This window comes from Erpetoichthys calabaricus, chromosome 3, assembly GCF_900747795.2.
Source record: "Erpetoichthys calabaricus chromosome 3, fErpCal1.3, whole genome shotgun sequence".
NCBI classification, from domain to species: Eukaryota; Metazoa; Chordata; class Cladistia; order Polypteriformes; family Polypteridae; genus Erpetoichthys; species Erpetoichthys calabaricus.
Genome location: NC_041396.2, coordinates 289,860,698 through 289,882,999, shown reverse-complemented (window position 1 = coordinate 289,882,999; position 22,302 = coordinate 289,860,698). Strand labels below are relative to the sequence as shown.

Here is a 22,302-nt window from a genome sequence, read left to right as displayed (position 1 = left end):
AATCAAGAGTCCGACTCCGCGGTAATGCGCAAAACAACGTCTGCCAAGTGTTTTCTTTTCTGCACTTGCTTCGCTGCCTTTTCACAGGTCGGTGCCATCTTGCCTTTGTTTACATTTCGCAACTCACGCACACGCAATGTTTATTTGCCGAGTCAACGAGTCTAGCATTCCTCCAAGCACAGAGGGAATGCCTGTGACGTGACAGTGAGATTTGTCGCCATTAACAGCTGATTGTCGCCCTTTATCCCTGGATGTCGACTTTTGTCGACATTCGCCTTCAACCCCTCCTGTCGACAAAAGTCGACATCCGCCCTAAAAGAGTTAAATTGCTACAAAACTGAACTCCTACAAATTGGCACTAAAGTACAACTTAAGAAAATGAGCTCCTTTTCTGCCAATCTTGACAGTGATTTTCATCAGAAGTTCTTCTAATGCAAGGAATCTTGGTGTTATCTTTGATTCCTCCCTTTCTTATTCCACCCCCATAAACCACATTAAGAAACTTTACTTTAACCTCCGTTACATATCCCATGTTCGCTCATTTGTCTCCTTTTGTAATACTGAGAAACTTGTTCATGCTTTTATCACATCCCTCATCAATTATTGTAACTCATTACTGGCAGGTGCCTCTTCTAATGTTGTATCATAGCACCAGTTGATTCAAAACTTTGCTGCAAGTGTCCTTATACGAACCAACAACAGCGAGCACACAACGCCCATCCTGCTTCACCTTCACTGGGTTCCTGTGTCTTACAGGATCAAATATAAAATTCTATTAGTAACCTTCAAAGCTTAAATTGGCCTGGCACCGGACTACATCAGTGACCTTCTCCATCACTATGCCCCTGTTCCCCTCCCACTCCATAAGGTCCTATGATTCTGGCAAATTTGTTGTGCCCCACACTAACCTGCACTCTATGGGTGACGGGGCCTTCAGTTGTAAAGCACCGACTTTGAAATGAGCTCCCAAAATTAATGAGATCAGCTAAATCAATTCATTCCTTTAAAAATTAACTTAAACTCCTCTTTTTAATTTAACCGTAACATTCTGCCCCTTCTTTCAGTTTATCTGTGTCCAGATGCTCAGGATAACTTGTGTGTGTGTGTTATATCACAAATGATGTTATTTGTTCAGGCTTTTCTTTTACTCTGATTTATTGTCTTTTATTCTATTTAACGCTTTGTATCTTTTACATTTATCTGTTTGGTGCCCTGTAGGGAAATATTTGTACCCAATATACCCTGCTACAGTTAGGTCCATAAATATTTGGACAGACAACTTTTTTCTAATTTTGGTTCTGTACATTACCACAATGAATTTTAAATGAAACAACTCTGATGCAGTTCAAGTGCAGACTTTCAGCTGAAATGAAGGGATTGTATTAAAAAAATGCTTTAGTTGTTTTGTTCACCCCACTGAATTAAAGCTGAAAGTCTGCACTTCAACTGCATCGGAGTTGTTTCATTTAAAATTCTTTGTGGTAATGTACAGAACCAAAATGAGAAGAAAGTTGTCTCTGTCCAAATATTTATGGACCTAACTGTATTTAAATAAGCGCTTTGAGCAATGGAAAGGTGCTATATTAATAAAATGTATTATTATTTTTATTATTACTTTGTGTTCTTTGATATAACCTGGGGGTTTTTATCTACTCTCTGGATAATATTCTTATTCCATGGCTCTTGGATTCTCCCAGTCAACATTTGAGTTTTCAGGTGCTGATTAATAGTCTGCTCTTAAACTACGGTATTTTTTGTGGACATTTATTACTGGTATAAAGTGAGACTTAAGAGATGATAATAACAATCGCCTTTAATAGGATGTGTTGCTCAAGAGCCACCTCCCAGCTGTATAGCTGACCACTGCATTGGTATTGGCCAAATACATTTGTGTAGAAAATTTTGTGTGGTGACCAGTAGCTCTCTCTAACACATTGTTGATTCATCCAGTCCACTTAGCCACCTATTTTTACCCCCTCTAAACCCTTTTAGTTAATCAGTATGCATAAAATCTATAGCATGCTCCAAGCTGTGGTTTCCACAAAAGTAGATGCTGTTATAGTTGGCTTTGGGCAGGTGTCAGAGAATCAAAAATCGAAGAGTTACATTCTGACCTGATCCAATTCTTCCCATGCCTCATGTACTGGTGACACTATGTAAAGATTCAATGACGTCACCAGGAATGTGCACCACTTATAGTGGTCAGAGACGGACTCTGTGTGGCTGATGGGTGGAGATCTCCATTTTGCTCATACCGCAAAGCACTCCTCTCTGACCCAGAGAACGTGGGTTCACAACTCACCCACTGGCAGTTTACTATAGCACATTTTACATTGATGAAAACAAATACTGTTACTGAGGTAGTACAATGAAATTCTATAAATGTCTTTAAATGTTAATTGAATAAGTTTTGCAATCTTTAGTAAACAGTATACATAAAGATATTAAAATCAAGTATAAAAGAACATTAATGTGGTGTTTTGTAAATGCTTGTTCAGAAAAGTAACAATAACACACTTAAAGACTTTGCATAAATGTAAACCGTGCACATTGCATTTTTGTATAAACTACAATTTCTTTTTTGCAAAAAAAAAAAAAAAAAAAAAAATTGGAAGGTAGAAACATGTCATGTGCTTTTCCATAAGGCAATGGAATTCTCTTTTTGAGCTGTAAATGAGCCCTGACATAGTAAATACAGGCTCTGATGCAGAGATAGAAGTATATGAACATGAGTACATGGAGGAGTAGTGCCACTATTTATGATTTATATAGTAAATGTGGTGAAGTATAATTTTTAAATCTCATGTAATAAAACAACGTATTGTAATTACACTACACTTGAGCAGCAGACTCCATGATGAAGATTTAAAAATCAAGAGGGTAACAGAGCTCTAGTGCTAAAAAGTGTTGCTCCTGAAAGAAGAGGGTAAAATAAAAGTGGCGCACAGGTAAAAATAATTGGAAACCCCTGTTTTGATGCGTTAAAACATTTAACTGGCTACAAAAAAAGTTTTAACCTGTAGAAAAAAAATAACATGATATCCCTACCTCAAACGCAACAGTTTACAGGCTTGTACTGATTGATGTTTTCATAATTTAGAAATAGATAGCTTTCAGATTTTTTGTATTGTCTTGCTTGAATGTATCTTGTGGGTTTTCCATACCCATTTGCCATAACGCAGAAGTATTTCCAGACCTTGCTATGACTGCCTCTTTGTCAGTTAAGAGTGCTAATGAAGGCTCCAACGCTGCTGAAATTGCTGTCTTGTTAATACCTGTGAGTGTCTGGAACCGAGGCTGCAAATTAAGCCAGGGTAAGCTAGCTGGATGTGCATTCGTACGTAGGCTGTAGAAATGATACAATGAAAAATGGGTATTGAAGTAATTTTAAAATGTTAAAATCAATACTTAATATTTCAGTACATCTGCAACTTTGTAAATATGATTGTCAAAACCCTCCGTTATAGTATTTTTATAGCACATGATTATTGTGTTTGTATTATTTAGTATGCTTTGTTGTATGTGTGAAATGAAGGCATTTGTGCTTGTACTTCAGCACCCAAGACATTACGTCTCTAGAAAGGTTGCATGTCCAAGTGAAAGTCTAATTGGCATTTTTGCCAGCTGAGCTAGCTGTTAATCACTGTTTTATTTACTTCCATTAATAGCATGAACTGTTTCAAATTCCTTTATGAAAAACCATTTTGCTCTTGTCCTATTATGAAATGCAGCACAAATTGTTTCAGTGTTATTAGTTTAAGCAGATTTTGTGTGTTTGTTTTTGGCACTTGATGATCAGGCCACATTTTTTGAATAGTTAAAGCCGAGATCCAGGTAATTTCTAAAAGTTCACAGACTTTGTGTTTGAACTGTACTTCTCTTTTTCTATAAGATGGAGGGCTTCCCTAATTTTAAACGTAATGCTCTCACATCTTGTTCTCCTCCTCTCTTTATATCTTTTACAGCAGGCTTCTACACTAACCGTTAGCCTTTTTCAGCCCTGTTTTAAGGTTACCTCATCCTTTTACCTGAAAATGCTTTAGAATTGATTCAGTCCTATAGAGTGCTGGGCTCACTCAGTGACAGGCACTATAAATGCTGAATACCCTCGCCCATTAGCAGTACTTTAGTTAAGGGAAATTGTAATTGAAATCTCCCAGTCCATAAGTTTTACATTGGAATTTTCTGTGGAAACAAGTGGTTTAAAGTGAGTCTGGCACTCAACACTATCCTTTCATTATCCAGTGAAATGCCACCTTCATATTTTAGATAGATACTTTATTAATCCCAATGGGAAATTCACATTCTTTAGCAGCAGCATACTGATACAATAAATAATATTAAATTAAAGAATGATAATAATGCAGGTGAAAAACAGACAATAACTATGTATAATGTTTTATTTTATTTTTTACTGTTTGGTTATTATCTCTTTTAGTAGTACTTATGTAAAAATTAAATGTAAGTAACCAAAAGAAGAAAAATATGAAGAAATTGAATAAATTAGGTATACAGACCATCGTGAACCCAGTACTGCCTTTTGTATACCGATGCTGATCAAACAAGTGTCTCTACCATTCCCATGTGGTTTTGTTTTATATTTTAAACAACTACTGACATCTTTTTCTTTTATCGTTCCCATTGCTAGGTGAAAAAAAATTCAGCTGCACAGAATGTCCAAAGCGCTTCATGAGGAGTGACCATTTATCAAAGCACATCAAGACCCACCGAAATAGGAAAGGAAACGGAAATGGCACAGGATCGTCCGGTGCTGGCAACAGTGGTTCCCTCTCAATCTCTGTGGACCCATCTTCCACCCCAGATGGAGTTGTGGGAACTGACCAGCATCCTCTCCTCACCATGGAGACTCTCTCACATGAGGGCATTGCTCGTCTTGCCAGCAGTGGAATCAACGTCATGCAAGTGACTGACCTTCAATCCATCAACATGAGTGGCAATGGGTACTGAGCTTGTAAAGTGTTGAGACCTTAAAAAAAAAAAAAAAAAAAAAAAAAAAAAAAAAACTAATTTTGAAAACTGCTGATGCCAGTAGGCAGTGGTGACACACAGACCTGGCCTTTTAGGTCACCTTTTTGTTGTCTTCCCATTCTTCCAGCCAGACAAATGCATTTTCTCCTTAACCAGAAATTTGTTTTGTTTCCATTGCTACACTACACAGGAACATTTATTTTTTTCTTTGTTCAAAGATGGAACAAAGGAGCTGTTGGCTTTTTTCTTGTTGGACATTGCATTTGATAAGAGGCTAAGGTGCTGATGTGAACCCTAAAACCACATTCTCGCTTCCTTCAAACTATCTTTAAAGTGCTCAAAAAGGAAAAAAAGGGCAAAGACTGGATGCTTAACCCTAATAGGAAAAAACATGCTTTGGGCAATTTTCCAATTTTTTTTTTTTTTTTTAAACTATTAATCTAGGTACGCTTAAAAGCCATCATGCCTTGATAAACTATATGTCAATGCAAAAACATTTTGTAGTCAAATTTATAAAATAGGGTGACACACTGTATGCTCACCATAGATTGCTTTATTCTGTATTTTTATATACATATATATTCTTAAACTTTGTTGTTGTGTTTTTTTGCTTTAGGATATAGAAGGTGGGATTGGGAAAGGGGATAGGGTGCCAACATGATCTTTTGTATGTGTTTGTTTTCTCATTACAGCTGGTTTTGCCCACCTCAGAAGATAATGTGGAAAAATGACAGCACATTTTTCAGCTGTGTTCCATTTTACAAATACATAATCTTTTTTTCATTCAGATCATGACAGATAATATATAAAAATTTGAATGACGGAGGTTGGAACATTAGTTTTGGACTGTGCCTGCTATATTCTGAGCCCTCCATACCCTCCTTGTTATCAGTTAAGGGCCTTGAGAAACAGCTGTGAAAGGTGGGAGATTTGCTAGAAGCAGCGGGTGGAAGGATGTGGGAGGATAGTTTAATGACTAATGAAAGCCAGCCTTCTCAGTTGCTGAATGTAACTGGTCTCCAGGAAAATTGGCTGGGAAAAGAAACTGGGAGTACTTCCCATCATAAATGTCTGTCTGCTGTTTTTGCAGATTGATGCAAGTCAGGCATGATATTGGTAGCAGAAGTGACAACGAGACCGAAACACAGCACCGGTGGCAGACATCTCTCTTGGTGTCCTTTTTGAGCAGACAGCTGTGAAGGATTTTGTGGCTGAATGCACTTAAAATGTAAAAGTAGAAACTACAATCTAGGTTCTACAGGCTGGGATGTGACAAAATGAAAAGAAAAGCAAAGTTACTCTGGAGGGAATTGGGTTGAGGTGAAAATCTATTATCATGCAGTATCCAGATTATTTATTCAATGTTTTTATTTGCTTTTGATATTTGTAACTGAAATGAAATAAACTTCATTTGTGTATTTTTTAAATTATATATTTTCACAATCGATTCTGCTGATTATGCAATTATGAATCCACTTTTGGTCTTTAGAAATAAGCAATTTTTCATAATAAACCTGCTTACAATGTAAAGGCATGTGTCTAGTGAGAAAAACCAGCGAGTTAATCTATTTTCTAAACAAAATTTAGAGAGGAGAATTAAGTGTCAGTGTTTTACAGTTTCAATTGTTTCTCCAGCTAGGATCTTCTATTTGTCTTTACCTCTCTTAAGAAATCCTGATGGTTCGCTGAAAAGCAAATGGATCCTGGACTTTTGTTGTCTTTTGCTGCTGTGGATGTCGCCACCATTATGGCAAGTAATCTTAGGTGGATTTATATTTGGAGACTTTGGAAAGGGGAAAACAGGGGTAATGGAGGAGTGAGCTGGGGTTTATCATGAAATTTCATGCATCTAAAGTGTTTTTGTTCTTTCTTTGTTTTACTTTTAAAAGGGATTATTAATGCAGTCCACTATAACTGTTTCATCACCATGCTATAGAAAAATACATTTTCAAAAAAAAAAAAAAAACTCCAGTAAAAATGTTCTTAATAAAAGAATAATCTGCACATCCTTGAAAGCTATGTATTTAATTGCCAAATTACTTAAATTAAGCTGAAGTTTGTTTTACTTTTGCTTTTTATGAAATCCCCCGCTTGCAGCTGCAGCCTTTATTTAGAAGAGTGGTGCACTCCTCTTGGTGTGGATAGGAAGCTCTCTGAGGCTTTTCTAAAGTTTCTTGATGAATAAACTGGGGAATGTCAGAGATGTAGAATTATGCGTAACCCATGAGTTCACTCTCTTCTGCATAGCACATTTTACACACAATCCCCTAGCACTTAATGAAATCCTCAGAAATGCCAAAGCATTAAGAAAACTGATTTTTCAATGTTCGAGAATGTAAATTTGATAAATTGCAGTAGAATGTGTTGGCCACCTACAGATCCCCCTTTATTGTTGTCTTTGTTGTTTCAAGCTACATTGTTGTGTTAGGGCGGCTTTTATTAATGGGGTTTGCCATTTGATATTGGTGCTATTGAAATATACCGTTAGATTGAGCCTGTAAATATCCTGAATACATCTCATACTTACCCTATGTCTCTGTGTAATATGGGTGTGGGAAGACTTTTATAACCTACTATATATATATATATTTTTACAATAAATCAATCCTCCTACTGCAACAGTTGTGGTTTCAGTTTCTCTGCAGCAAGTATTCATTTTTTAAATAAAATAACAAATAGTGTCAAAAGTTGAAAGCACCAGTGTGATGAAGTTTTATACAGTTATTTTTATTATGTGTGAATCAATTATGACAATCAATTTCCTTAAGCTCCACAGCAGTAAATTTGAATTATTAATCATAGTAAATACCGATGTAGAGCTTAAGTACAACCATTTCACCCTCACGTCTGATGACTTTACCACTTCGGTAAAGAGAGTCCATGTAATCCTGGACAGCACTTTGTTTTGGCCCACATAAATTTTACCCATACTGCCTTATAAAACATTTAGAATATTACCAAAATTCATCCTGTTTTATTTAATTGATCAATTGGCTGTTATTATTTGTCCTGTGAGTCTGTAATTTTTTTTTTTTTTTTTTTTTATGTTCTGCTGTATGCATCTGAATTTCCCCATAGGATTAATAAACTTTATCAAATGTAATCTAATCTTAACACAATGTAGCACTGAAGAGTTAGTCCATGCCTTAGTTGCTTCTCACATTGACTACTGCAATAGCATTCTTTCTGTCATCCTGAATAAATTCCTTCAAAGATTACAGGTCATTCAAAACTCTTGTCACCAGGATTGTCACACACACCGCAAGATAGCAGACCACTTTATTCCTCGCTTCATTTGCTCCCTGTGGCTTATCAGATCAACTTCAAAATTCTTCTCAGGTTTAAAGCTTTAGATAACACGGCCCCAGAAATATCAGTGACCTCCAGCCTTATACTCCTGCTCTTTCCGGGTGATCGTCATTTGTAAGGTTACTAACTGTCCCAACTGTTATACTTAATGTATTATGGGTGCTCTGGCCTTTTTTGTTGCTGCACCCAAACTCTGGAACACTTTACCCTCCCAAATCTAAAATATGGACTCCATGGCAAACTTTAAAACTGCTTTAAAAACCCATTTATACTGGCAGGCCTTTGTTCTTTCTCTTTTGTTCTTTTTTTATTTCGCCTTATACAATTTCTTATATTAGGAATTTGTTAGTTTTCGCATACCCCTTGGGTCAGAGCACAGGGTCAGCCATTGTACAGCGCCCCAGGAGCAGTTACAGGTTAAGGGTCTTGCTTAAGGGCCCAGCAGAGTAGGATCTCTTTTGGCCGTGACGGGGATTCGAAACGGCAACCTTCGGGATACAACCTTAGCCTTAGAGCCACCACTCCGCCCTTTGCTGTGTTAGCCTGCTGTTCTACATGACATCTGCTGCGTACTTGTCCATTATTGCTCAGTTCATGCTGGTTTCGCTAGTGATTTTTTGCTTAATAGTTGATTTAAACTTTACTGTTGTTTTATTATTGTGGATTTTGCTAATGGTCAGTTTTACTCTCTGAGGTGACCTTGAAAGGTGCCTTAAGTAAAAATGTGTTATCTATTTCAGTAAATGGGATTTAGTCCCACCCTTTCTTGAGAAATATGCTTCCAGCTGTGTTGATAAAGACATAAAAACACTGTGCTTTGTCGGCTCACCCTCCTTATAGGAGTACAATATGGTGGTTGAGGAGGCTGTGACGTATGGAGAACATCCTTATGCTCTGGGAATTGAGGCAGTGATATTCAAAAAAAGATACTTCCCTTAGGATGTTGTTATAACTCTTAATTTTTGGTATAGTGATTAGCAGTGCCCTGACCACCCCAGTGCAGATTCACTTGATGCTGTCTGAACCCTGGGCAGTAGCCAGCAGTTGATGTGTGTGCCATATGGTCCTTGATCAGTTGGTGGGGAATTAGGGTCAGATGAATCATCCTTCACTTATTCCATGTCTGCACTCATCACTGATCTTTGCACTAGAATATTAATTTGGAATGGGCAGTACCTATAAGTATTTGCACATTATATAGTCATACAACATTCAATCACAGTGGATTCATTTTGGTTTTTATAGTGATTATTAGAAAATGATTCTTTAATATCAAAACAGAGTTCAACAAAATGATCTAAATTAATTACACATGCAGAACAAAAGCAGTGATCACAAGTATTATTCTCCCTTTGAGTCCGTATTTAGTAGCCATGCCAGCTTTGAGTCTGTATGCACAGGTCTCTCTCTCTCTTTTTCAGCTTTGCAGTTCTCCACTCTGCCATTTTTATTTCAAAAGCTGCTCAAGCTCTGTCAGGTTGCATGGAGATTGTACGTGAACAGCCTTTTTATTTAAATCCAGCCCCATATTAGATTCTCAGTTGATGATGTCTTGTTTATAAAACTTTTTTGGATATTAGATTGCTGAAATAGGCATATGCCAAAAAAAACTTGGAAATCAGTAGAACACAAAAAGTAAATCTGATTCATAAACCCAGACGTGCACATTTGTATGCATTTCACCTTTATAAAAAAAATTTAATCCTCTTGTAACTCTATATGTGTATGTGCCTTGAACTCTGCCCAGCTGCCACGATGAAAGAACCATACGATGCCATCCATTATGTTTGGGACAAAGGCACTTTTTTTTTTTTTTTTTTTCCCCTTGAATCCTTGTGGGCCACAGTTTAAAATTACAAATCAAACCATTCAGATGTGATTAAAGTGCACAATTGCAGACTTTAATTTAAGAGGATTTGCATACATGTAGAAATGACAATAATTTATTATTGTTTAGCCCAAAATCACATAAGGAGTGCCGCAGTAGACTTTAACATGCCCTGATTCTTGACAGCCCCCCCCCCCCCCCAGCCTTGACTCCCTACGGCCATTCATATGCACTCGCCAGCCACTTTAGTAGGTACACCTTGCTAGTATCGGGTTGGACTTCCTTTTACCTTCAGAACTGCCATACTTCTTCATGACATAGATTCAACAAGGTGTTGGAAACATTCCTTAGGGATTGTGGTCCATATGGACATGACAGCATCACGCAGTTGCTGCAGGTCCATGATGTGCATCTCCTGTTCCAACATATCCCAAAGGTGTTGTATTGAGATCTAGTGACAGTTTAGGCCATTTGACTACAGTGAACTCATTGTCCTGTTCAAGAATCTAATTTGAGATGATCTGGGCTTTGTGACATGGCACATTATCCTGCTGGAAGGAGCCATCAGAAGATGGGCACTCTGCATTCATAAAGGGATGGACGTGGTCAGCAACACCACTTAGGTAGGCTGTGACATTTAAATGATGCTCAGTTGGTACTAAGGGAGCCAAAGTGTGCCAAGAAAATATCCCCCACACCATTACATCACCAGCAGCAGTCTGGTCCGTTGATGCAAAGCAGGATGGATCCATTCTCACCCTACCATCCGAATGTTGCAGCAGAAATCGAGACTCGACAGAGCAGGCAATGTTTATCCAATCTCCTATTGCCCAATTTTGGTGAGCCTGTGAGAATTCTAGCCTTAGTTGCCTGTTCTTAGCTGACAGGAGTGGCACCCAGTGTGGTCTCCTGCTGCTGTAGCCTACCTGCTTCAAGGCTGGATGTGCTGTGCATTCAGAGATGCTCCTCTGCATACCTTGGTTGTAACGATGGCTTGTTTGAGTTACTGTTGCCTTTCTATCAGCTCCAACCAGTCTGGCTATTCTCCTCTGCCATCAACAAGGCATTTTCAGCCAGAGAACTACCACTCACTGGATATTTTCCCTTTTTCAGACCATTTTCTATAAAACCTAGAGATGGTTTTGCATGAGAATCCCAGTAGGTCACCAGTTTCCAAAATACATCGCGCAGCCCGTCTGGCACCACATTCAAAGTCATCTTTCTTCCCCATTCTGATGTGTGAATGTCAGCAGGGTCCTCTTGACAATATCTACAGGCTGAAATGCATTGTGTTGCTGCCTTGTGATTGGCTGATTAGATATTTGCACTAACAAGCAGGTGTGCGAGTATGTGTATACACCTCTTTGTTGCCTTACAGCTTTCTTGTTTATTTAGGTGTTCATAATACACAGTCTTTTGTTTCCCCTCTTTCCAACTGTTTCATATCATTCCACGTAGGTGTTTTTTTTTTTTTTTATCTTCCCCATCCATCCATTACTAATACAACTGTCATGTTCAGGATCGGGAGGGGGGGGGTTGATAGAGCAGCATTGGGTGTGAGGCAGGATACCCGTCCATACGTTCAGGGTGAGGGGAGGGATTACCGTACGGGAATTGCGCAGATTGCATACGGACCACTACCAGGTGCAGGATTGGAACCATGAGATGACACCACTGGCCACTGTGCTACCTTGCCGTCTGATGGCTTGTCAGCACTGGTTTAGACAAGAGAGGTTGTGTTTCACTAACTTGCCAGAATACATATGCATTTACTTACTTGACAGACGCCTTTATCCAAGACGACTTGCAACATGTATGATAAAATTGATTACGTTTCTTTTGGGTTTTACAATTGCAGCATGGGCAGGTCAATTGACATGCTTATGGTCACACAGTGTCATTTGTGGGATTTCAACCCACAGCCTCAGGGTTTGAAGTCCACAGCCTTAAACACTACACCACATTGCTTAGACACAACATGATCAACTGCCAGATGGTGTTCAGAAGTCATTTAAAGGCTAACAGAATGTCAGGCTATATAGCACCTTGATGTGTGGAGTACAAGTCACAGGAGGTTCTGCTCAAGCTTTATAACACACTGGTGAGGCCTCATCCGGAGTCCTGCGTGTAGTTTTGGTCTCCAAGCTACTAAAAGGACACAGCAGTGCTATAGCAGGTCCAGAGAAGAGTATCTAGGCTGATTCCAGGACTACAGGGGATGAGTTATCTGGTCAGGTCAGGTTGGGGTGTATGCAATGGTACAACGTGTAACCGCACCTACCACATGATGAAGTCGTTCGGGATCCCAGTTGGCATCCCTCACAGGCAGACATGCAGTCCAGTCCCGCCCTCCAGAATGGCGTCCCCTTGGCCTGTTCCAGCAACTTGGGTCCTCACCAATGAAGATCCGGATCACCCTTGCGTAATCGCACCACATAGCCATAGTGCCTTAACTGATTTGTCTCATTTGCGACTCCGTGAGCAACTACTCATTTGACACAAAGTAAAACCAGCGGTACCCAAGGATTCCCCCAAGAGACACACAACAGGAGTCGTCCAGACTTCATCTCAAGTCGCTTGATAGCGTCCATGTCTCACAACTATATAGCAAGACAGGTGGCACCAGGACTCTGAAGACTTGGACCTTCGTCCATTTGCAAAAATATTGGGAGTGTCATACAACCCTTTGCGGTGACCTCATGACACTCCATTCTCTCTCAAACGGTCTATTGACTTCATAAGAAGAGTCACCTGTGCAGTAAGTAAACTTCTCGAAGAGGTCGACACTCTCTCTGCAGACATACACACTGCTGATGTTTGTGCCCAAGAGGTGATTAAAGGCCTGGATGTTGGTTTTTATCAGGACACTCAGACTCCCAAGAGCCCCGATCAGAGCCTCCATTGACACCACAAAGATCACAGCATTTTCAGCAAAGTGAAGATCAGCGAGTCTCAATTTACCAATGGATGTGTTATGAATTAGGAAGAATGATTAAAATAGCTGAGCCTTTTCAGTTTAAGTAAAAGAAGAACAGAAGGTGATATAATTGAAGTGTTTAAAATTATGAAGGGAACTAGTCCAGTGGATCAAGACGGTGACTTTAAAATGAGTCCATCAAGAACACGGGGACACAGCTGGAAACTTGTGAAGGATAAATTTCAAACAAATGTTAGGAAGTTATTCTTTACACAAAGAACAATAGCACTTGGAATAAGTGACCATGTAGTGTGGTCAACAGGAGGACTTTAGGGACTTTCAAAATTCAACTTGATGTTATTTTGGTAGAATTAAGTAGATGGGACTGGCAAGCTTTCTTGGGCTGGATGGCCTGTTCTCATTCTGAGTGTTTTAATGCTTTAGTGATGTGAAACAACAGCTGCTTGGAAACTACTTGTCCTCATGATGGTCATCTATATGGTACCATTGTTACATCTTACGTATTGCCACTAGGAGATATCATTTATACTGTACTTATCAATTGTTATGGCATGGACAGTCACCATTTTAGATCTACAGGCACTTTAGTAAAAGCGAGTAGCAGTCTGCTTCGTTTACATAATTTCTGCTCAAACCGTGATGACCTATAAATAAGCACACTGTGACCATCTTACACCAAGCACTGCTGTGCACCACAGTTTAATCCGATGTATTTTTCTTTTTTTTATGCACATTTTTATTCTTATCTATAATGTGAATTACACTGTATATTTAATCTTAGAATGAGCTGACAGTCAGAAACTCACATACATGTCTTTTTCAAATGGAACTGGAGTTAAATGTCCTTGACCAGATAAATGTCTGTGATCAAAACTTTTAGGTCAAGCTGTCCATCACCACAGTGGCTAGCTAATTATCTGGGTTGGGAATCTCATATGGGTCCTTTGGAATAAAAAGCAATGACCTGTCCAAGGATGGGAGAGACACAAAAGAGAGTGTGATGCTCCATTCTATCAGACAGACTTCTTCAATGGAGGACACCATCCATGCATTGACAAATCCTTTCTGGAAGGATAAAGGGGACATCTGTTTCAATGGAGTAGTCACGATTTTGGATTTTTCTGACTAACTAGGGGCCTTCACTTACCAGAAAACCGACCTTCGCTATGCGCCAACCACTTCGCGTCTCTGCCGCTCGTGTTGTAAAGAGGGGGGCTGAACGCACCCCAAGGAGACATGGTTGCTCCTCCGACTCCCCACTATTTGACATGATAAAAAAAAAACTTTCCCATTGTACCTCCTGTTTGCTCGATCAGCTGCAGCCGTACTGTGTGATCTCCCTTTCGGGTGGCGCACTTCTGTCATATCACCCATGTCCATATATTCGATCTCTTTTCACTTTTACGTCAATATCGCATTGAATTTTGATTCCAAGTTTGGAATTACATCGTGACAACCAAACATATAACTTCCCGTAAGTGAATATTTCTTTCTGTCTACAGGAAATGTGTCTGACATAACCACACAGGACTTTTCCAAATCTCATTGCATAAGCTCTGGTCTTGCAGGGCTTTCCAGCTCCGGGCTTGGTTACATCGCTTCTCGTCTCGTCTCATGAGATGTGAGAGTGTCTCTGAGACAATCACGTCTTGTCTCCTTCCAAGATTTTTTTTTTTTTATAATAAATATTTTTTGCCTGCTCCTTTTAACCTCCTTAGTCTTAGACCCTAGTGTCAGTCAGGCTGTAAAAACAGTGCTAAGAGCGGTAGTCTCACTCTGGCAATGATATAGACGCATCTTACGCAACACTAGAGGATTACTCAAGCTGTAAAAGTGGCAACAGTGTTAGTGTTGAACGTTAGTCGGGAAACGGTATAGGTGTGTCATCTCCAAGCCTCATAATGGTGTCTCATAAGAAACGCCTCTTATCAGTAGTGATAACGAAGTGAATCGGTCTTCAGACAGTGAAACCGAAAGGGATTGTGGGAATCCTAAAGTTATGCTTGTATCACTTGCACTGCTGTTCATATTGTTCATCGCAGCATTATACATTCTACACATACAGTATGCCTTTTGCACATTTTACAGTAGAAAGATGAGATTTAATAAAAATGTCATTTTTCAACCCAAAAACTGCAACACCTTTTACATGTTTTTTAAGAAAAAAAAAAAAATGTAACGCTAAGAAGGTTAAATGTTCCTGTCCCGAGGTCAGATTTATACATTTTTTTGTGCATGCCCAAGTCAGGATTCATAAAAGAAAAGTTGACGGAGTAAATATTCACGTATTGACCGATGCATAAACTGGGAAATGATATTCTTGATCACGTAGGGAGATGCAGCCTGATCAGCTAAATGTCGACTCGCATGAATTACTATGCGCATCACTGACCCGTTATTATAATGTGTGTTGACGTAATAAACATATTAAGGCTCAAAAGTGGTGAATATGATAACCATACTGTAATTTGGTTACGTTTTAAGAGAGCAACTACAGTGGGTTGTGAGAGAATAATCTGCATGTAACAGTAGTGAAGTACCATATACAGTCATATGAAAAAAAGTTTGGGAACCCCTCTCAGCCTGCATAATAATTGACTCTACTTTCAACAAAAAAAGATAACAGTGGTATGTCTTTCATTTCCTAGGAACATCTGAGTACTGGGGTGTTTACCGAACAAAGATTTGTAGTGCAGCAATATTTAGTTGTATGAAATTAAATCAAATGTGAAAAACTGGCTGTGCACAAATGTGGGTCCCCTTGTCATTGTGCTGATTTGAATGCCTGTCACTGCTCAATGCTGATTACTCGCAACACCAAATTGGTTGGAGGAGCTCGTTACACCTTGACCTTCATAGACAGGTGTGTCCAATCATGAGATATAAAGGGATTTAAGGTGGTCAATTACAAGTTGTGCTTCCCTTCTCCTCTGAAGAGGGACAGCATGGGATCCTCAAAGCAACTGTCAAAAGATCTGAAAACAAAGATTGTTCAGTCTCATGGTTTAGGGGAAGGCTACAAAAAGCCATCTCAGAAGTTTAAACTGTCAGTTTCAACTGTAAGGAATGGAATCAGGAAATGGAAGGCCACAGGCACAGTTGCTGTTAAACCCAGCAGGTCTGCCAGGCCAAGAAAAATACAGGAGCGGCATATGCGCAGGATTGTGAGAATGGTTACAGACAACCCACAGATCACCTCCAAAGACCTGCAAAAACATCTTGCTGCAGATGGTGTATCTGTACATCGTTCTACAATTCAGCGCAATTTGCACAAAGAACATCTGTATGGCAGGGTGATGAGAAAGAAGCCCTTTCTGCACTCACGCCATAAACAGAGTCGCTTGTTGTATGCCAATGCTCATTTAGACAAGCCAGATTCATTTTGGAACAAAGTGCTTTGGACTGATGAGACAAAAATTGAGTTATTTGGTCATAACAAAAAGCGCTTTGCATGGCGGAAAAAGAACACCGCATTTCAAGAAAAACACCTGCTACCTACTGTCAAATTTGGTGGAGGTTCCATCATGCTGTGGGGCTGTGTGGCTAGTTCAGGGACTGGGGCCCTTGTTAAAGTCAAGAGTCAGATGTATTCAACCCAATATCAACAAATTCTTCAGGATAATGTTCAAGCAGTACAAACAGTATAAGTACAATCATCTCACTGTAAACTTTCGATAGTTATAATATTGCACAACCTGAGCCATTTTATAAAGCTCGTATTTACATATGATGACGACTGGCTTCTAAGTCGATATAGGATTTCCAAGAGCCATCATCTAGGAGATCTTGATATCAGTTTTAAGATGAAATGCAGCAAAGTATGTTTTTTACATTAAATGATGTTAAAATTTTATCTGTATAAATAATCTATATTGTTAATAATTAAACATGTGAGGACATGGTGGACAGCACTAGCGATGAGCTGGCACCACGTTCAGGGATTGTTCCTGCCTCGCGCTGCTGTATGCTTGCTGGGGCTGGCGCAACCCCGGATGAATAGATGGATGGAATAATTGAAATATCTTCATAGTACATGTTTAATGTTCCATTAAAGTTTTGAAGAATCACCATTCTAAGCTTACAGATGGGTTGATATCTATTACAGAGCTGATCGTGTGGCAATTAGTTACTTGGAGAAAGAAAAGGAGGACAGGAATTGGGAGTTAGTTCGTTTGAAAGACAGTACCGCTGCAATAAATTATTTCATCGAAGGTCATGCACGGCGCAGCAAGCATCTTGCGGGAGGCAGGAACAATCACTGGACAGGATGCCAGCTCATTACTATCACTGCGCCCCGTGTTCCTGTGTTTAATAACATGCTTTAATTCCTATCATCATGAAAATGATATCAAATATACATCTCAATATTTAAATTATTCAGAGTGCTGTAATATTCCAAATGTAATGGATTCTGTGCCCTGTCAGAGGAAGAGAAAGCCCGTTTAAGAAGCACGTAGTGACTCACACACAGATCACACAGAAAAACACAAACAATACAAAGCATTTAACGTGCTATTTTAGTTATGATGGGATTTGAGAAACTAGCAAATTAAATGATTTTACGATGAAGTTTAAAACTTTACTTTAAAAAGACAAGAACTATGTGACTAAAGTGGAAATTTCAAGATTAAAGTTGACTTTTCGTGCTTTTTTCCCCCCTCACTGTATGCCTATTTTTTTTCTCTGTACCCAAATAAACTTTCATATGACATCCAGACGGTGGGCTATAACTTTGATATGTATGTATATGTATTTTTTATTTCGGGCACTGTGCGACTTTGTGAACTTGAGCTTTCGAGTTTCTCCGACACACTATGTTACTCTATCAACTTCCTTTTGTTGTTTATACCAGGGGTAGGCAACGTCGGTCCTGGTGAGCCGCAGTATGTGCAGGTTTTTGTTCCAACCCAGTTCCTTAACGAGAACTCAATTATTGCTGATGAAGCACATATTGCTTAAGTGACATTTTAATGCTTCATTTTAGTGGTCTCGCTTGTTAAGGTTCTCCAACCTTAATTGCTTATTTCAATCTTAAACTGCTGCATTCAGTGTTTTAATTGCTCCTTATTAGCAATAAGATGTAAAACAGGGGTAGGCAATGTCGGTCCTGGTGAGCCGCAGTGGCTACAGGTTTTCATTCCAACCCAATTGCTTAATTAGAAACCAATCATTGCCAATCTCAGACCTTATTTAATTTTATGGCTTGTTAGTCTGTGCAATGTAAGGCTTTTATATCGTAGATTTTTTTCCTTTCCAAGGATATCATCCAAATGATTTGAAGCCTAAAACAGATCATTTTCAGTCTGTCACATTTTTCTATTAAGTGTTTTATTAAATCAAACCGTGCATGATGAACACACACAGATGTAATTGGAAAAAAGCTAGCTGGAGAACTGCTGGCTGCTTTGTCTTTTACATCTTATTGCTAATAAGGAGCAATTAAAACACTGAATGCAGCAGTTTAAGATTGAAATAAGCAATTAAGGTTGGAGAACCTTAACAAGCAAGACCACTAAAATGAAGCATTAAAATGTCTCTTAAGCAATATGTGCTTCATCAGCAATAATTGAGTTCTCGTTAAGGAACTGGGTTGGAACAAAAACCTGCACATACTGCGGCACTCCAGGACCGACGTTGCCTACCCCTGGTTTATACCACGGTTTAAACCAACAAATAGTATGTTTTTCCTTGCCTCCACTTGATATTCATTGAATTTCTTCTAATTTCCCCCTGTACTTCTGCCATTGCCTTTTCACAGAACGTCGAGGTTTAGGGCTATTTATATTGATTTGCATATTCAAAGAGGTGTAATTCTGGGAAGAGTATGGGTGGGGTGGCAGGCGCATACACGTATGTTACTTTTCACGCTGATCGGGATTTATGGAGCGGAAGAACATGGAAGTCGGCATACGCACAGATTTATGCACCTGGATTTATTTGTGCGTATGCACATTTCCGCTTTAGTCCATATGCCATGTTTTAGTGTGAATTCTACTCACGGCCATGCATGAGGCCCCAGGTGTTTACTGTAGTAGATCCTACTACAGTGCATAGGCACAGCAAATTGACGCCATTTGAAAATTGCTTCATTTACATTTTAAAATATTATGCCAACATAGAACCCTTAAAAATAAGCTAAATAATAATTTGACCTTTTTTTTCGGTATTACCTATATGAATGACTCATCACTATGTCGGAGTATACGAGAAAGTTGAGGGGCGGTCACTCACAATTTTTTTTTTTTTTTTGGCTACACAACCATTTGGTTTTCCTAACATATTTCAGGTCACTGACTTAGTATGACAGAAAGATAATATGATGGTCAGTCTCCAAAAAAAAGTTGACATAAAATGCACTAATTGGGAAGACCTTACTGAAAACTGAATCGCACAGAGGAATCATTTACGTGAAGGCGCTACACTCCATGAAGAGGACCTCTGGACAGGCAACCAGAGTCAAGCAGCAGCAAAGAAAGGAAAAAGCGCCCACCAAAAAGGTCCTCCTACAACCGTACCCGTGCCCTTGCTGAGAGATAGTATGTGGTTCCGGAATTGGCCTCTTTAGCCATTTGAAGATTCACAATAAAGGACTGAAGTGGGCTGTCATTCTTTCAAGTGATCGCCAGTGATTCAGGTAAGAAAGACCACCGTTACGAGATAAGACTTTTATATTCACTAATTATGGCACGAAAAAATGACAACACTTTGCATATTGCGTAGGACATGCAAGTAAAAGCTTTTAACGGCAATGATTGTATAAGCCAATATAAATAAGGGATTTATCCAAGTTAGAAAAGAAGTATCTTTATTTAGATAAATATCCTAATATGTTAAAAAATGTGGGGGGGGGGGAGAAGAGTTATCAGTGCTTTTTAACATCGAAAATTATTTAAATTTTCCTCAAGTCGTGGTCAGGTCAGTAAATTCAAACTGAAACCCATGACATGTGCATCGTGGGTGCTGTCGCAGTGCATCTCCCGGTCGTTACTCCTCCAGACTGCCTTACGCTCCGTCGTTTTCCATCTCACTTTTAACTTTCTTTTGAAGGCTAGAAGGAAGAAGAGTAGTGAGACAGTCATTCCAGGTCACGCCAACCACTGAAATTACTTCAAGATGGTCAACCATCTGACTTGTGACTCTTTAATAATATTTCATTCTTTCCATTTATATACCGCTTTACTCACCACTCAAAGTGTTTTTCACAGCGAGTGGGGAGCCACTTCAACCACCACTAATGTGTAGTACCCACCTGGATGATGTGACAGCAGCCATTTTGTGCCAGTCTGCTCACCATTCATTAGCTGTTAGGTGTTGAAGTGGCGAGACAGTGAGAGACAGCCAATCAGAGACTGGGGATGATTAGAGGGCCAGAATGATTAGGCCGTGGTGAGTAATTTAGCCAGGACATCGGGATACACCCTATTCTTTACAAAGGATACCCAGGAAATTTTATTACCATAGAGAGTCAGGATCTCGGTTTTATGTCTCATCCGAAGGGCAGTGCCATTTTTTTACAGCATAGCGTCCCTGTCACTGCACTGGGGCATTGGGTTCCACATTCAGACCACAGGGTAAGTGCCCCATGATGGCCCCATCAACACCTCTTCCAGCACCAACCCAAGCTGTCCCTAAATGGTCTCCAACCCAAGTACTGGCTGGGCCTGAACATGCATAGCTTCAGGTGGATGGCCTGTTCTTAAGTGCACTTGGCATGGCTGCTGGATACAACAAGCCGTCCAAGAACCCCCACAATTTGGAAAGTAAAAAACACAACACCAACCTTTTCAAATATGAGTGCACATCCTTAAAGCCATGATACCGTGCCAAAGGATACAAGATGCCAGTGGGACAGCGCCCGTTCCGCTGCCGGCAGAAGCTGCAGTTGCAAATCCCTCGGCACGGTGGGCAGTACCACTCCTGCAAGATAAGATGTCCGTTTCAGTCCCTCACCCAAGGGTCTACATTTGGCTGGTTCATCGTAGCAGTTCACCCCACCCCTACTCACTGGGTCGAGTAAAGCGTCCTTCACCTCCTCCCCATACCGGTTACGCAGACAAGGCCCACAGAACTGACCCTGTACCCCACGGCAGTCAGGATTCCGGCAGTTGGTTTTTGTGTCAGTAGTCTTCTGTCGGCACTGATGACATGTGGATCCCTTGGAAAGGAAAAATGGAGTGGTTTAGTGATATAGTCATTTCCTAGTAAGCCATAGCTAACTGAGATGTTGACCTAATCATTCCAAAAGGAGCCATTGCACACTCACACTAACGCTGTTGTAGACCTTATCGGCCACCGAGGACGCCACATGATCCAATTCCAGCTCTGTGATTTCTTCAACCGGCCGTACCACATGGGGGCTTGCCATGCTGGGACGCGGTTGATGGCGACGTTTTGGAGCTTCTCTGACCTGTGTCAGTGGTTTTGGAACAAAAACAAAAAAATAATTACTTCTTATTTGGTTGAGATCTTTATCCAAGGTGATTTACAGCTTAGACAGACGGAATTAAGGATTAGTTTCTGCTGGAATGGAGAATACAAACATCACGACAGTATGTATAAGAACCGAGAAATGTAGTATTGAACTAAAGTTTAAACCAGGGGTTCTCAATCATGGTCCTGGAGGGACGCAGTGGCTGCAGGTTTTTATTCCAGCTAGTTTCCCAATTAGAAGACCGTCCACGCTGATAAGGAAACTTGGTATTGAACTATTTAGCTTGTTAATGCTTGCATTCATCCAAGAGCAATTTAAAATTGCACGGTAGAGTTTCCTTCTGTGAGAACATTATCCAAGTGTTTTGTGGACCAGAGCAGATTTAAAACTTAATGGTCCTTCCAAATCCCCTCTCATTCATTTCTAAACATTTATCATCACAGATACTTCACGGTAAGCACGTTACCTGGAGAGCTGCTGGTTTATTGGTTATCTGCATCTCACTATTAACTAAATGTCTGATTAGGGAAACAGGCAACAATTCAAACTTAAATGCAGCTGTTAAAATCTAAAATAGGCTATTAAGGGTTCTGAATGGTAACAGGCAAGAGAACTAAAATAAGTCCAAAAAATGTAGGTAGGTAGTTAGGTAGATAGATAGATAAATACTATATTAATCCCAAAGGGAAATTCACATACTCCAGCAGTCTCAGTGTGGGGGAGGAACGATCTCCTCAATCTGTCAGTGGAGCAGGACAGTGACAGCAGTCTGTCGCTGAAGCTGCTCTTCTGTCTGGAGATGATTCT

At 39.7% G+C, this 22,302-nt stretch overlaps 2 protein-coding genes across 3 annotated transcripts in view; one reads left to right on the top strand and one right to left on the bottom strand.

The window, feature by feature from the left end:
* The window catches only part of sp1 (sp1 transcription factor), a 44,373-nt gene extending 37,072 nt beyond the window's left edge, over positions 1-7,301 (top strand). For both annotated transcript variants that reach the window (XM_028798501.2, XM_028798502.2), the window contains exon 6: positions 4,649-7,301. In XM_028798501.2, the coding sequence (XP_028654334.1) occupies positions 4,649-4,968 (320 nt within the window). In that variant the 3' untranslated portion in view covers positions 4,969-7,301. The remainder of the gene's footprint in view (positions 1-4,648) is intronic.
* Positions 7,302-19,842: 12,541 nt separating this feature from the next.
* LOC114647625 (cell division cycle-associated protein 7-like) overlaps positions 19,843-22,302 on the bottom strand; it is a 48,537-nt gene continuing 46,077 nt past the window's right edge. The window contains exons 6-9 of the mRNA XM_051924362.1: positions 21,328-21,471; positions 21,070-21,219; positions 20,845-20,981; positions 19,843-20,112 (exon numbers count right to left, since the gene is read on the bottom strand). Of these exons, the coding sequence (XP_051780322.1) occupies positions 20,067-20,112; positions 20,845-20,981; positions 21,070-21,219; positions 21,328-21,471 (477 nt within the window). The 3' untranslated portion in view covers positions 19,843-20,066. The remainder of the gene's footprint in view (positions 20,113-20,844; positions 20,982-21,069; positions 21,220-21,327; positions 21,472-22,302) is intronic.